General features: G+C 51.4%; 1 protein-coding gene across 1 annotated transcript; it reads right to left on the reverse strand.

The window, feature by feature from the left end:
* Positions 1-547: 547 nt before the first annotated feature.
* Positions 548-15246, reverse strand: SYP (synaptophysin). The gene is made up of 7 exons (XM_058291062.1): positions 15156-15246; positions 13880-13945; positions 12613-12737; positions 8947-9145; positions 8043-8234; positions 6374-6698; positions 548-2172 (listed from the first exon to the last, which is right to left on the reverse strand). The coding sequence occupies exons 1-6, from the start codon at positions 15189-15191 to the stop codon at positions 6378-6380; spliced, it is 939 nt and encodes a 312-aa protein (XP_058147045.1). The 5' UTR covers positions 15192-15246; the 3' UTR covers positions 548-2172; positions 6374-6377.
* Positions 15247-16768: the final 1522 nt, after the last annotated feature.

The following is a 16768-nucleotide window of genomic DNA, read 5'->3' on the forward strand; positions in this document are numbered from 1 at the left end:
CGGCGGTTAGCCCGGCCTTTCATCTGGGGTGCCGGCGACCTCCCCCTCCCCCCCCCCCCCCCCCCCCCCCCGCCCCATTACACACATCCCAGTCACTTCCCACCCCTCCTTGCCCCAGGGAGGAGCTGGGGAGGGGTAGGAGGGAATAAATTAATGCGTGACTCACCCTGGCGCCCCGCCTCCCGGCCTGGAAATGGGAAGCAGCCGGGTTTGAAAAACGTGGAGGGGAGGAGGTCTCCCTGTGATGTCCCCCCTTGGGGGATATGAGGGGAGGGTTCCACGGAAGCCAGGCTCAAGGACCAGAATTAGAACTAAATTCTAGAGACACTCGGGATGCAAGTGATTTAGCATTGATGGGTAGGCAAGTCTTCACAGGGGATGGGGCTCGGCTTAATACTGTGGGAGGGGTCGAAAATAGTGGAGCAACTAAAGGGTGTCCAGCTTGTCGGGGGTGGCGCTTTCTCTTGCCTTCTCTCTTCATCTCTCCTCTCTTCCCCCCCTCTCCCCCCACAAATAAAAAGACACCCTGAGAAGTCAGAGCCGGGTGGACTAGGTGACTGAGGAGTTTATTTGGGGGAGGGGAATTAATCATATTTGTTCTTCCTCGGAGAGGGGGTCTTCAGACAATACCAAAGGGCGCCGGGCAGGGGCGGGAAAAGTGGGGGTCTGGAGGGGAGGGGCCACAGCCAGACAAAATGGCAACACACAATCACGGGCACTACTGACGTCACAGACACAGCAGAGGGTGCAGGATAGGGGCTCCAGACCAGGCCTCCAACCACCCCAGAACGGGGCAGGGTGTGTGTGTGTGTGTGTGTGTGTGTATGTGTATTGGGGGGGGTAGGGGAAGGGAGGAGAGGGGTGGGCCGGCCCCACAGACCCAGTGGCTCTGTCCTCTGATTACCTAGCTGTATCATCGCGGGGGGGGGGGGGGGCGGTAAACAAGAGTGTGGGGATGCTACTTTCTGAATCAACCTCTCACTCTCCAACCCATACCTCTCAGCCCTTCCTAGGCCACCTCGGTCCCCAGCCTGGGCCGGGGGCATCCCCCCACCCAGCAACAAAGCATATCCTGAAGCCCCCACGCTCAGCACCCCCTCCCTACTGCCAAGCCATCCCTCTTTGAAACTATATTTCTGTCCCTTCTGAAACCACTACCCACGCCCCATTTGAAGCCCGACTCCATCTAGAACTCGGATCACGACCTTATCCTGAGCGTGGCCCGTCTCTGAACCCCACTTCTTTAACTTGCATGAAATCTGTCCGCTTTCAATCTGGTTCAGCCCCGTGAACGTCCCAAGCCACGCCCCTTCCATAAATCCAGGTCCCCATGCCAGCCCTGACCACTCTGGAGTCCCACCGTCTCTGGAACCTCAGCTCTTAGCCTTCTTCCGAGCCTTGTCACCATGCCCCCAAGTCACATCCATGCCCTAGAACCCTGTTCTACTGGAATCCGCTGCACTCTGGAGCCCCAGGGCTGCCTGGCTCGAAGCCCCACCCCTCCTCGAACCACGCCCTCAGCCTCCTTTCCAGCCCCACCCCCAGAAGGCTCCATGGCACCCCTCTTTAGATTTCTGTAGCTCTGGAACCCATATCACCTGCGGACTAGTTTCCTCCCCCTCCAGTACTCCTCACTCCAAGACCATTCTTAGGTCCCAAGTTGTTCTCTCCACCCCAAGCACCCCCCTCAATCTCTGCCTTTCTCCCATTCTGAGGATTGAATTTCCCCTAATGGCTCTTGTTCAAGCATTGCTGGAGGAACCAAGGCCAGAGTTGGGAGACGGGGAGGGTGAGAGGGAAGAAAGTCTGAAGTCAGCCTACCCTCCCCATACAGCTGGGGTCTGTCCCCAACCTGTCCACTTTCTAGAGCACCCCCTTCCAACCCCAGGGGACAGGGCCAGGGAGCAGGGAGGAGTCAAAGGAGGCAAGGGAAGGTGACAGGGGTAAAAGAAGGACCCCTTCAAGTCTGGGCCACTAATGCATGGGGGCAAGGGAGCGAGGGCAGGGGCTCAGACAGATAAATAGAGATTTATATATAATATATATATATATATAAACAGCAAAGACGGGGTCTCCTGGTTTGAGGGTGGAGACCTGGGGTGTGGGGGTGGGGAGGGGGCAGGCCTTCTGAGCTCTTGCCCACCTGTGGGGGTCCTCCCGGGCTGCACTGACCTGTGAAGACAAAAGACAGAAAGGAGAGGGAGCCCAGACACCGACTGTGTCCTCAGGGAAGGGCTGGGCTACTGTGCCTTTCCCTGGCGTGCCTTTTTTTCCCCCACTTACCTCTCCCTGCATTCATATTCCTGGAGTCAGCTTCATCCCAGCTGGCCTTCCTGAAAGGTATTCCTGACCTTGCCCCATCCCCCAGTGGGTTAGGTACCAAAAAAGATTATGACCCCCCCGCAAAAAGAGTCCAGTAATAGAAGTCGTTGCCATTGGTGACGTACAATCTTGAACAAAACGAAAACACCTGTCTTTGTGGAGCTGACATTGTAGCAGGGAGAGACAGACTTCAAACAATGAATATGATGCATAATGGAATCCACTAGTATGACACAAAGTGCTAAGTGGAATGGAAACAAACAAACAAAAAACAACAAAAAGTCGAACAGGGTAAGGAAGCCTAGGAGTGCCAGCAAGGGCGGTCTGAATAAAGACGCAAGGAGGTGAGGGAATGAACCACGCAAACAACAGGGGGAAGAGCCGGTGCAAGAGCCCTGGATCAGGCTGCTGATTTATAAATGTGATTGTGCTGAAAGGGGTGGTCTAGGGATGTAAATGTCAATTGAAAGAAAGCTAGAGGATAATCTAGGGACTGCATAACATAGTGAACTTGGTGGTAACTGAGGATTGTGGTTAATGGCACAAATACAAGAATGCTCTGCTTTGCACTAGAACAAATGTATGTCACTTTCTCAAGGTAAGAATATGGTGGTGCATGGGCAAAATACAATTAATGTAACCTATGGACTATAGTTAACAGCAATATTGTATTATCCTTGCATCAGTGTCAAAGAAGGCACTACATCAAAGCTAAGGGTTAATAGTAGGGAGGTATGGGATTTTTTTTTCTATTGGGCCAAGGGAAACATTTAAAATTGACTGACACCCGGGGATGAGCCTCCCTGGCACCGAGGGATCACTACCACATACCAGCTGAAGATGCAACTAGAAAATGACCTTGAATTAAAGGTTCAATATGGATCAGCAGAATATCCCTGTCTACATATAATAACATGACTTCAAAATGCTGTTTGATCTAATGTAAGGGGGAAATGGAAAGGAGAAATGAGATTATAAGGCTATGAGTCTCTAAAAAAGAGTCTGGAGGTTGTCAGAAGGAATGCCCTTATGCACAACTGAGCAGAGTCTAAGAGACAGATAAAGTAGATACAACCCCAGATATTGGTTCTTTTGAGGGATAAAGAGACCCACGGGTTCTATGGTCATGGCAGATGGGGTTCACTGCCATGGCAGATGGCCCTTCTTTGGGGCTGGTGTTTCTGCATGATGGAATTGGATCTCTTCTCACAAGACTTGCATGCTACTTTATTGGAATTGTAGTTGGTGCTGGGGTTTAAGATATATTTAGGGGATTTGAATCTCTGGACTGATAATAAGACACCCAGGCCCAGAGCCTCAACAGACTTCAGCTCCTACACTTTGATTTATTGGACTTACCCCACTCAGCTAACATGGAGTTGAAGAAGGTCAACCACCACACCATGGAGCCTAGAGTGTCTACAACTGAAAACAGGAGGAGTGCATCCAGTATCCATGTGGAATCTAAGCCCCCACTTGACATAGATGTGCAATGGACACAACCAATCCAATGTCCACAGAGAAAATGTGGAATGGGTGTGGGAAGGGTAGCAATGGTGGCTGCTGGGTTTGGGGAATGGGAGGAAGAGATGAGATGTGGAGGCGTTTTGGGGACATGGAGTTGTCCTGGGTGGTGCTTCACGGACAATTACGGGACATTGTAGATCCCCCCAGGGCCCACTGGATGGAATGTGGGAGAGTGTGGGCTATGATGTGGACCATTGACTACGGGGTGCAGTGATGTTCAGAGATGTACTTACCAGGTGCAATGAATGTGTCACGATGATGGGAGAGAGTGTTGCTGTGGGGGGAGTGGGGGGTGGGGGCGGTGGGGTTGATTGGGACCTCATATTTTTTTAATGTAATTTTTAAAAATAAATAAATAATTTTAATAATAATAAAAAAAATTGACTGATGTGATGGCAGCACAACTCTGTGATGAAACTGAGAACCACTGAGTGTACACTTTGGGTGGATTTTACAAGGCATGGGACTGTATGACACAGTAAACCATGTAGTAGAAGATGGACTGTGGTTAACAGTACAAATATGAGAGTGTTCTCATGAACTATAACAAATGGACAATACTGATACATGGTGTTAATAATGGGGGGGAGGTGTATAGAAAAATACACCAGATGTAAGCTATGGACCATAGTTAGCAGTAATATTTTGATGATGATCTTTCATAATCTATAACAAATATTCCACAACAATGTAAGGTGTTGGTGGAAGGGTGATGTATGGGAATTCTGCATGCTATGCATGATTGTTTTGTAAGCACACAACTTCTCTAATAATAAAAAAGGCATATATTTTAAAAGCAGCCCTGGGTGAGGACAATGTCTAGGGTATTTGAGGAACAGAAAGGAAGCCAGTAGAGCTGGAGTGAGTGAGCAAGGGAGAGTGGCAGGAGGTGATGTTAGAGAGGTAGGTAATGGGGTGTGACAGAGGGCCTAGCGGACAGGTTGTGAGGACTTTTACTCGGGATGGAAGGGTGCTGACCAGACAAGAGTAAAATGAGGTAAAATGCCTTACGCTGTGTTGTTTCTCCCATTTGCCCAATAAGTGTTTCTTAACACCCAGATGATGGGTGTGTGGCATGAATAAGGCATGGTCACAACTCCTAGTCTAGTGGAGAAGATAGTCAATAAACATATAAGCTAATAACTGCAGATTATGATTTAAAAAGCACAAGGTATTAGTAAGGGGGACTGGTCTCAGACAGGATGGTCAGGCAAGACCTCTTTGAATAAGTGACCAAAAGGATGAGAAGGAGCTGGTAAGGTGATCAATGGGTGTGGGTATGAAAGTCCAGGCAGAAGGACAAGCAGGTACAAAGGCCCTGAGGTTGGATTCTGCCTGACACACTTGAGGAACACTGAAGTGGGCCAGGGAAGCTGGAGCAGAGTGAGCTGGAGCAGAGTGAGCGAGGGGGAGAGTGGTAGGTGGTGAGGTCAGAGAAGTGACCCCAGGGCTAGATCCGGTAGGGCCTGGCCTAGTGGGCCAAGGTGAAGGCTTTGAATATGCATGACATGGAAGCCATGACAGGGTTCTCAGCACAAGAGCTGGTGGCTTGATGGAGGATTGAACAGGATCCATCCTGACAGCTGTGAGCCGAACAGAATGAACAGAATGGGAGTGGGAGGTGCGGGTTGGGTGCAGACCAGTGAAGAGGTTTGGGGGAGAGAGGACAGAAGTGAGAGGAGTATGGATATATTTTGAAGGTAGACCCAACAGGGTTATTGGTGTTTTTTTTTAAATGAACTAGATGTGGGATGCCTAATAAACTCCTCCCTGCCCTTTCCATCCTGGCCAACCTAGTGCCAGAAACTACCCCTACCATGTGTTGCCTCCTCCTTGCCTTCTCTCTTCCCCCCATCCCTCTGCCTTTTCTCCTCTCAGATCTGACCCTGGAAACCTCACTTCTATTTTAAGGCCCAGCAAGAAGTCGAGTAAACCTTTTGGTGTCCCCCAGCCGACCCCTGCCCCTTTCCCCTCTTTGAAATTCCACATCACCTCCCTCCCCTCGAAGGCTGGGTAGAGGCAGGCAGCAGGCCCCTCACCTCCTCCCGGGTAGGTGAGCTCGGCTGACCTTCACGACCCAAGGCCGTTTTTCCTCATCATCTAATGCTCTTATCACCTACTGGCTTATCAATCACTTCTAATACCACCCTACTCTTCTCTGCGCTGGAGGCTCGGGTGCTCTGCGGATCCTCCACTGTGCGAGCCCCTCTTGCTAGTCCGTCCTTTCATTGGCTGCTCCGCCTGCTTCTCTCTCGCTCTTCCCCAAGCTCTGCATTTCTACTTCTCTCCCATTGGCTCTTCATTCGCCCGCCTTCAAGCCCCTGCTCGCCATTCATTGGCTATTTTTTTTTTCTCTCTCTCTTAGCATGTAGTCCCGCCTCCTTCTTGGCGCCTTCAAACTCCGGCCCTTAGTTGCCCCGCAAGAGCTTTAAGTGCCTGTCTCCTCCCGCTTCTTATTGGCTCACTGACCCGCTCGTCTCCTTTCGTCTACCCTGCTTGGCTGTACCGCCCGCCCGTCACTCACCAGACTACATCTGATTGGAGAAGGAGGTGGGCGCACCCTGCGGGCCGTAGCCTTGCTGCCCATAGTCGGCTTGGGGCGCGTAGCCACCGCTGCCAGCTGGCTGCCCGTAGTCGGGCTGGTAGCCGCCCTGGGGCCCGTAGGAGTCCTGGGGCCCGTACCCGCCGGGGCCCTGCCCGTAGCCCGCCTCGCCGTAGGCGTCCCCGGGCGCCGGCTGCTTCTCAGGGGCGCCGGGAGGAGCACGCAGGAACGGGGCGGCCCAGCCCGTCTCCTTGAACACGAACCACAGGTTGCCGACCCAGAGCACCAGGTTCAGGAAGCCGAACACCTGCGGGGAGATAAGGTCGGGCGGTCGGCCTGAGCGCATTGCCTTGGTGGCCTGGGAAACACGGAGGCCGCGCGCATGCGCGGGGACCCCGGGATGCGGCGTGGACCCAGGGGCTCCCGGAGGATGGTGGTTTCTGAAAACCCGAGCCTCGGAGTCCCAGCGCGTGAACGTCAACAGTGCAGACGCGTCACCTTGCGGAGATTGGGGGCAGGTGTGATGATGTCAGAATTCAGATCCCCAAGAGGTTCAGGTCTATCAGTATTACATTTATACGTAATCTACATATTTGCACATATTTGTGTATAATATATACTCGTTTATACATATCTAAAATAGTCAACATAAATTGGTAATATATAGTAAGTAAACGTAGATTTTATTAAATATAGATATACCACTTATCGATGTATATATACATATGTGTATATTCAAATATATGTATAAATACGTGTATAAAATATACGTATATTAAATGTAAATATATGGAATGTATATTAATACACAAAATATAAAACACTTTAAATACCCTCCCTTTACTATATGCCAAGCCCTCTTCTAAGCACTTTACATGTTTCTAGCTCATTTAAAATTCAGTTTTGAGACAGGAAGTAATATCTCCATTTTGGAATTGTGGAAAGAGGCTGAGAGGCTAAGTTGCTCAACGTCACACAGTCAACAAGGGAAAAGAATATTGGAATTTTAGCATTCTGAAAAAATATATATACACATGCACAGTATACATATACATGTGTGTATATGTATATCTATGTACCTCTATATAATCCATGTAAAAGGTAGACATCTGTAACATATTCCATGTACCATGTGCCATCTTTTTCTAAGCACTCTGTATGTTATCAGTTCACTAAGTACTCCACTTTGGAGCAGGACCCATTATTAGTCTTCAATTTACATCTTCAAACAGGCCTGGGGGGCTTCCTTATGGAGAACTGGAATTTGAACCCAGACCATCTAGCTCCGGCCTCTAGGGGGCGGGTAGGTGGGCAGCATTTCAAGTTATTCCCTCATTTTGCACATAAGGAAACAGGTCTTAAGAGGGGACTTGAGTTGCGGAAGATTCTACATGACTAAGCTAGGTCTTGGATCCAGGTCTCCCAAACCTAATTTGGACAGGGCCCTCCCTTGGGGACAGCCTGTGGTATCAGTGGTTAGAATCACTAATTCATCCTTCAAGGCTCTGTTGCTGACCTGCCTCCCCTGGGGAGTCTTCCCAGATTTCTCCGGAATTCTCCTCTCATTCTCTCTGTCCGTCATTCTACCTGGCAGACTGCAAGCTTCCCAGCCCACCTCCTCCAGCCGGCCAGTCAGCTCCCCAGGGCTCACCACTGAGGTGTTGAGGCCAGAGGTCACAGGGTCCCTCAGTTCCTTGCATGTGTTCCCCGCCTGGCGGCAGACAGCCATCTCCTTGATAATGTTCTCTGGGTCCGTGGCCATCTTTACGTCTGACAGTCCCTTGGCCCACGCCGACGAGCTAACCAGCCACATGAAAGCGAACACTGCAGTGGCCAGAAAGTCCTGGGGGTGTGGGGGCGGGGGTGGAGGGAGAAGACATTGTGAGTGGGCTGCTTCTAGCTGCGTCGGGGGACCTCCTCTGATCACAGACTTTTGGTAGGTGGATTTCTCCCAGAAGAGGACTATCTTCCCCCCTCCCTTTGCCCTGTTCACCCCTGAAACGCCTAGCGCTTTCACCAGAAATGGGCTCTCCCAGCTTGGGCTTGCGTGTGCACACGAACCAGAGTCTGGGAGTGTGATTATGATATGTGTGTGGGGATGTGGGAGGGAAAGCTGTGGGATGGTTTCCGACTTTGTGAAAAGGAGTGTGTCTTTCCTCTCTTGTCTGCATGTGTGAATGGATGTCCTTTTGTCTCTGGGATAAGGGCATGTGAGGATAGCTGCGCAGGAATCGGTGTGTCTGTGTGGAAAGATGACATGTGTGGCTGTCACAGAGGGCCTAGGTGCATTCCTTCCTTTCTTTGATCTAGAGTGCATAGGTGTGTGAGAGTTGGCAGGTTCACAAGCGTGACCCTGTCTGGGATGCTGTGTGGGCTGTGAGTGTGTGTCCCTGTGCCCCCGACGATCGCTGGGGATTAAGGGCCACGGCAGCCTGCGTGGTTGTGATGTGTGCTCAGGTGTGGGCCCTTCTGGGATTCCGGTGGGGAGGGGGACGGCTATGAGCCTGGCTTTGTCCTCGAGGCCCCTGCATGCCCCAGGGGCTATGGAGACTCACCAGCATGGGCCCTTTGTTGTTCTCCCGGTACTTGTTCTGCAGGAAGATGTAGGTGGCCAGAGCTCCCATGGAATAGAGGAAGGCAAACACAGCCACTGTGACAAAGAATTCAGCTGACGAAGAGTAGTCCCCCACCAGGAAGACCTTGGTGGTGGTGACCCCTTGGCAGGTGGGTGCGTCGAAGTACACTTGGTGCAGCCTGCAGAAGAGAGGTGGGCAGGTGTGGCCCCAGCCCCTGAGAACCCCTTCACACACCCCACCTCAGTCACCGATCCCTCAGATTCTGACAAGGTCCCAGGAAGAGGAGGAAATAACCATTCACAGGCCATCTCCTGAGTACCAGTCCCATTTCCTTGATTGCTCCCCGCATCCTAGCGAGATAGATGTTATTTCTCTCTCACTCCAACCCAGCTACTCTGGGCTCGATGTCATTTCTAGAACATGCCAGGCACCCTCCTAGCTCAGGAGATTTGCACTGGCTGTTCCCTTTACCAGGAATGCTCTTCCCACAGATATCTGCCTGTCTTGCTCCCTCATCTCTCCCAAGCTGTGCTTAGCTGTCACCTTCTCTAGTGAGGCCTTCCCTGCTCTTACTCTTTAGAATTAAATTGAATCCCTGAGCACCCCTCAGCCCCCTTCCTTGCTCTATTTCTCTCTGTAGCTGTGATCCCCACCTTACATACCATGTATCTTACTTGATTTTTGCTGTAACTCCAAGAGGGTGGGGCCTTTTCTCTGTGTGTGTGCTCGTGCCAGGGCCTGGAACAGTGCTGGCACATGGCAGGCACTCAATAAATGTTTCTTGGGTGAAACATACAGAGTCGGAAACAGCTGCTCAGGGAGTGGATTAACTTGCCTAAAGTCACAAAGCTGGCGAGGAAATGGCGGCGTTGGGATTTGAACCTTCTGTGTGTCCCCCTCCCCCATCACGTTGATTCTTCTCTCCCCACCCCTCTTCCAGGTCCCCAAGAGCAAACGATAAAGGTAGGCAGAGTGGAGGAGAGCCACTCGTCTCCGTCTCCTCCACTCTAAGAAAACAGGAAGAGACAGACAGGAGGATGTATCCTGGGGGTGGGGGTGGGGGGGCAGGTTGGGAAGGCCTCCTAGGACTGAGGCCTTTCCTGTGGTGAGATGGAGGAGGGGATAGTGGGGACAAAATGCAAGTGAGGGGGGATGATTGGGGTGGGGTGCCAGAGCTCTGGTCTCAGATTGGAGGCAGGATCCTGAGACTGAGCAAATACTGGGGGGTGGTGTTGGTGGGGAGGCCCTTGAGTAGCAAAGGTCCTGAGGGAAATGCTGAGCACTTTCCATAATTGTCTCACTGAATAACCCCTTCCCCAGCAATCTGCTAAAATTGGCATTATTTTACCCATTTTACAGATGAGCAAACTGAGGCTCAGCAAGATTAAGCTACTTGCCCAATTGTTGTTCAACTGCTAAGTGGCAGAGGCAGGAGTTGAATCTGGGTTGGTCTGAGTCTCTGTGTTTCAGGTGGGCTGGGTTGCCAGGAGAGAGTGTTCAAGAGGACTGATGGGTCCTGGGGGGTGGTATCAGGGCAGTGTGGGGGAGTGGGTCTTGGTCAAGGGGTGACCCAGAACAGGGACTTTTGTCCCAGGAGACGTGTGGGGAAAGGGCAGATCTTCAGGCCCTGAGTTCCTAGAAGTGGGAGGCCTGAGAGAGTTCACCGGGGGCTCCTGGGGTCTGGTGGATTCCCTAAGGGCCACCTTTCAGCTGTGTTCCATGTGCTGCCCCTCTGTGGCAGTTTGAGATTTATGAATCCCAAAAAGAGAAAGATTATGTTTGTAAAGTAATCTATTCCTCTGGGTGTGACACCCTCTGATTGTTTTAAATTCAGAGGTTGTAAGTTTACTTGACAAAATCAATTTAGGGCTTTCGAATTGACCATGTCAGTAGGGCATGATTCAGCTTGAGTCCCTGCCCCTTTGGTGGGCTGATATAAACCAGCACTCACTCAAGAAGACACAACAAGAAGAGAGAGAGCTCTGTCATATTTGATCCTGGGGCCCCAGGGAGAGATGAACCATTCACCTGATAATTTGCAGCTGAAGAGAACAGAGCAGCTGAGCAGCTGAGAAGGCCAGGAAAGAAACGAGCCATATGCCAGAGACTGATTTAGAAAGCCCTGAGAGACCAGGCAGAGACTGTCCGACATCTTGCTTCAACATGTGGCAGCTGACTTTGGTGAGAAAGCAACCTTGACTCTTTAGAGCCTTGTGACTGTAAGCTTCTAACCCAAATAAATACCTTTATAAAAGCCAACAGATTTCTGGTTCTTTGCATCAGCACCCCTTTGGCAGACCAATACACCCTCCTTCCCCAAACACTCTCCTCTCTGGCTTCTGTGAAAGGGTGGTTCCCTGGGTGCCTTCTGGCACCTCCTCTTCTTTTGGTCATTATTCAGGGCCTGTGATAAGCTGTGATAAGCCCCCAATCATAGCCCCCCATCATAGCCCCCCATGACCACCTGAGCCACTATTTACCCTCAGTGCTCAAAATCCCCCAATTTCCAACTCAATCCCTGATCTCTTTCTTGAGTCCCTTAAACATTTCTTTTTTGCTTAACAAACACATAATGCTTACTGTGCACCTGGCCCTCTCCTTAGCCCTTTAACAAGCAGTAATCCTCACCACAACCCCTGTGAGGTGGCCAATATTATTCTCCCCTTTTAGAGAGGAGGAAATTGAGACCTGGAGCACTTAGGGGATTTGTTGAAGCAGTGGAGACTGGATTTGAACCCAGGCCCTCAGAAACTCGACTGAAACTGTGACTGCCTGTGAGTCTCTGTCTCCCCAACCCCCAGGAGGTAAAGGTCTCCACGAGGGCCAGTGCCTCGTCCCCAGCACGGTGCTCAGCACACAGTAGGAGCTGAATAAGTGCCAGCACGGTGCTCAGCACACAGTAGGAGCTGAATAAGTGCCAGCATTTCCTTAATTGGGTTTAGTCATCCCTGTGTCTAGGCAGCCACCATCCCTCATTCTTCTCTATCATAAAACCCTGCATGAGGAACCCCTCCTTGAATTTCTTCCAACCTTGCAATTATCCTCTTTATTAGTTTGTTAAATTGTGGGTCCCGTGAGGGTAGGGGTTCAGGTCTGTTTTGTTCATTGCTGTGTCCCCAGCACTTTGAGCAGTATTGGACATACAAAAGGCTCAAAAAAGTGTGTATGGAATGAATGAGTGAATGAGGACTCAATCATAATATGGGCTGACATTAAATGAGCACCTACTGCATGCTTATTATCACTTATGGTAACTTTATAAATAAAGAGATACCTAGCTTACTTTTTTTTTTAAAAGGGCGGCAGCCTCCCAGTCTGGGAATCCAACGCCCATCTCTCCTAGCTTACTTTTGAATCTTGTTTACTGCTTGTTCCTCCCTGTCCTTCCTCTCACTCAAGAACATAGCCTGAGGGCACAGCCTGTGTAGCTCGTGTCTCTCACTCACAACAGTGTCTTAGATGTCCAGAGCAGTGCCAGGTACCTGGGAGGTGTTCAGTGTATCTGTGAGGTCCTGAGCAGGTGCGGCCTCCTGAGGTGGGGACTGGGCAAAGGCCACTAGGGAGGAGAAAGTGTTGGCCGGTCCTGAATGCCACCCTCTCCCAGGTCTGTGGGAACCCCAGGGGTGGGGTAGGGTGGGGGCACACCTGAAGGGGTACTCGAACTTGACCTTGATGCTGAGGTCACTCCCGGTCTTGTTGGCACACTCCACGCTCAGCCGGAGCTCTCCACTGTAGCTGCCGCATGTGGCAAAGGCGAAGATGGCAAAGACCTTGGGCAGTGGGGGATGGGGATGGTCACAGTGAGCCTGTGTGCACACATCGGGGCTTTTGGGGCCAGGGGGGTGGGGCTGACCTCCTCTGGACAGAGCGGGGGCCCAGCACCGTCTACAGCAGATGGAGCGGTCCCTGCTCCCACCCCCTAATCAGGGGTATTTGGGTCACAAGACAAGCTGATTAGGAGGGTGTGGCTGTCCCTTCCTGTCTCTCTCTCCCTGTGTCTCTCTGGGTGTCTACCTCTCACTGCTCTGATTCCCGCCCCCCCCAGTCTTCCCTCCCTCCTCCTCCCCTCTCTCTCTCTCTCTGCCTTTCTCAGTCTCTGTCTCTATTTCTGTTTCTCTCTATCTGTCTCTGACGTTCTCTGTGTCTTGCTGTGTCACTATTTCTCTTGGAATTTCTCTGACTCTTTCTCTCCATCTTTGTTTTTCTTCAGCTGCCTCTCTCTTTGTGTCTCTGTTTTTCTCTCTGCCTCTGCCTCTATGGTCTCTATGTGTGTCTTTCTGTCTGTCTTTTTTTCTCTGTCTCTTTCTGTGTGTGTGTTTGTATTTGTCTCCCTGTTTTTCTGTCTCTGCGCTACCTCTCACTTGTCTGATTCTCTCTGTCTCTCTTATGCTTTTTTCTGTGTGTTTCTCTTTTTCTCTTTGAATGATATCTCTGTCTCTTTCTCTCCCCATCCCATTTTCTTGCCTTTCTCCTTGTGTCTATTTCTCTTTGTATCTGTTCGCCGCGTGACTCTGTCTCCCTTTTTGTTGGCTCTTTTGTTTTCCTCTCTAGTTGTTATCTCTGTATCTCGTTTTCTCCTCCGGTATTTTCATCTCTCTGTATATCTTTTCTCTGTCTCTCATTCTGTCCCCTTCACTGTTTCTGGGTTTCTCTGGTTTTGCATTTCTCTCCCCGGGCAAGCCGCTGCAGGCTCCGCCTCCCCGCCCCTCCCTCACTTCAGGAGGGGAGAGGCAGGACGTCACAATCTGCTGCTTCACAGGGTACCCTCGGCCTTATGTGATGTCACAGACCATCCGTGCTTTGCCCCAAACCCCTGGGATATCACCCCACCCCTACTCCGCCCCTGCTCTTCCAGACCCTAGTACCACCCCCTCTCTCCCTGCCCTTTCCCCCACAGCCCGGCCCAACTCACCCACTGCAGCACCTTCACGAAGCCAAGAGGCTCCTTGACCACCCGGAACTGACCCCCAGCCACCAGCTGAGGAGAGAAACGACGGGCAGGGGGGGGGGGGGAGAGGGAGGTGAGGGGCTAGGCTGATAGTCGGTGATCCCTGGGGGTGGGGCAGGTGACTTCCAGGAGCGAGTGATATTCAGGGAAAGGGTGAGGAGCAGGTGACTCTTTGGAGGAAGGTGTGAGCCCTAGGGGCTCTTGAGAGGTGAAGACCCCCGCCGTTCGGGACTGGGGTGGGGGAGGTCTGGGGTGGGGGGAGGCTTGGGATGATGGTGAGTCAGATGGCGGCGGGGGTCCGAGGTGAGGAAGATGGGGATCGGGTCCGGACTAGTTAGGGAAAGAGAGAAGGTCTGGAACGGTAATGGTGAGTCAGATGGTGAAAGAGGTCAGGTGGGGAAAATGGGGAAGGAGTTGGGGCTCATTAGGGTGGGTGAAGGGGTCTCGTGGTGAAGGTGAGTCATAACAGGGACGGAATCAGGTTGGCTGGGGTGGGGGAGGGGTCTGTAGCGGTAAAGGTGAGTCAGATGGTGGCGGTGGTGGTGGGAGTCCGACGTGAGGATGGGGAGAGGTTGTTACTGGTTAGGGAGGGGGTGAGGTTCTGAGATGGTGAAGATGAATGAGATGGCGGAGAGGGTCTTGGCTGATTAAGGTGGGGGAGGGCTTGGACTTGGCTGCACTGGATATGTGTTGGGGGAGGGGGGACTGGGGGTTTTGGAGACGCAAAACCGGATCGCCCTCCCCCCGCCCGCCCCAGGTCTGCTCTGGGGGTTGTGGGGGTCATCTACCGGGGTGTCGTTTCTGTTTGGGAGGGGTGGACTCCAGTCCTGCAACCCCCACCATATCTCGCCCCCACGCCTTCTGTTGCTCTATTTCCTAACTCATCCGCAGCAACCGCCCCCCCCCCCCCCCAGCTCTCCCTTCCTTCGCACCCCTTACCCGAGCCCCGAGCCCCGGGGCCCCTTTTCCTCCCCTCGCAGTCGCCAGCAGGGAATGGGGCTCCTGGCGGCCTCCGCTGCGGCAGTGAGGCTTGCCCTCGCTGCGGCATGGAGCGCACTCCTTTTCTCCGCCTTCCCCTTCCTCCCCTAGCCTGTCGCAAATCGCGAGCCCCTCGCCGGGGGCTGGGTCTTCGGAGCCAGGACCCTGGCCACCACCACCTCGCAGGCTCGAAGGGCTAAAGATACCCGGGGCCCGGCGGCCTGGGAGCGGCGGGATCTGTCCGCGGTGCTGGAGCGCGTACCTGATTCACCACGTCCATGTCTGCCAGCAGCAGCATCAGCAATGCGGGGGGCGGGAGGCGTCTGCTAGCAAGGGCGGGCGCGAGGTGCGGCGGGAGGGGCACGCGATCGCCGGAACAGCCCAGGAGGCTGCCGTCCCGCCCCTCGCCTCGCCTCCCCCCACCCCGCCTCTCCCGCCGCGGCGCGACTGCGCGATGCGAGCCTCGTCGAAGGCTCCTAGGCCGCCATTCTAATCTGGCGGCCGGAGCCCTGAGGCTGTTAATTCTCTCTGGAAATGTAGCTACGGGTCTGGGGAAAGGAGGATCCTTCGGTCCTCCAGGATGACATTTTTCTAGGCTCTTTTTTGAATTTGTTAAATTGGTTTACACATTTAATCCTTAAAACAGCCTTATGTGGTAAGGACTCTTAATCACCCCCGTTTTTACAGATGAAGTAAATGAGTCCCAGCAAGGTTAAGTGACTTGCACAAGATCACTCAGCTAGTAACTGGCAGTTCCCAGAGTCCCTGCAACTTAAACATAATTTAAGGTCTTGAAGATTCCCTCTTCTGCATTTTAAACACGTCCTAAAATCCCCTTCCTTCCTCTTCCAATCATCTCCCCTATTTCTCCCTTCCTCTTGGTTGAATTCTTGCCCATCTCCAACTGTCCACACTTGACGTCCTAGTTATTTCTTAGCCCTCTCTGGATTGGACTACCCCTTCTTCATGCTACTAAAACCAGACTCACCAAGGTCCATGGGGATCACCATGTTACAAAATCCAACAGATAAAATACAGTTGGATCTTAGGAGACTCAAACTGACGCATACAGAGAGAAATGCATATGAAAACTACTAAGATACTGTTTTTCTTCTTTGAGGTTGGTGAATATCAAAAAGTTTGATAATGCTTTGTATCAAAAGGTTAGCCAGATGCACACATTCTTATAAATTGCTGCTGGAAGTTAAAATTGGTATAACTTCTGTTGAGGACAATTTGAAGAAAATATACCCAAATAATGACTTTGTATACTGTTTACACTTATAGGAATTTATCTTACAGACAGACTCATGCATGTGCTAAAAGGTGCATGTATTTGATGATATACTGCAGCTCTGTAATATGAAAGAGACACTCCCTAAGTACAACTCACTGAAGGCCTGTTTAAATAACCTCTGATAAGAGCCATAAAGTGGGGGTACTATGCAGCTGTCATTAACTATAATATCGAGATAAGGAATGATTGTCAAGACATTTAGTTAAGTACAAAAATGTAAGACGCTGAATGCTGTGGAATTTGTGTACAAAGAGAAGGGAGGGATTATATCATAATTAAAGAGACAAGAGCTAACACTTAAATTGTGACTGTTTTGTGTCAAGCACTGTTCTGAGTGAGAACTTCAGATGTATTACTCATTTAGTCCTCACAACAACCATATGAAGCAGATACTAATACTATCCTCATTTTACAACTAAAAAAACTGAGATGCAGAGAGCTGAAGGACTGTGCCCAAGGTCACATATCTGGTGAGTGGTAGAGCCAGGATTGGAACCCAGGAAGTCTGGCTCCAGCACCTGTTTCTCTTAACCACTGTGCTAATTTACCACCATGACATCTTGTACATATTTGAAAGA

Source organism: Dasypus novemcinctus, chromosome X (assembly GCF_030445035.2).
Source record: "Dasypus novemcinctus isolate mDasNov1 chromosome X, mDasNov1.1.hap2, whole genome shotgun sequence".
Taxonomy (NCBI): Eukaryota; Metazoa; Chordata; class Mammalia; order Cingulata; family Dasypodidae; genus Dasypus; species Dasypus novemcinctus.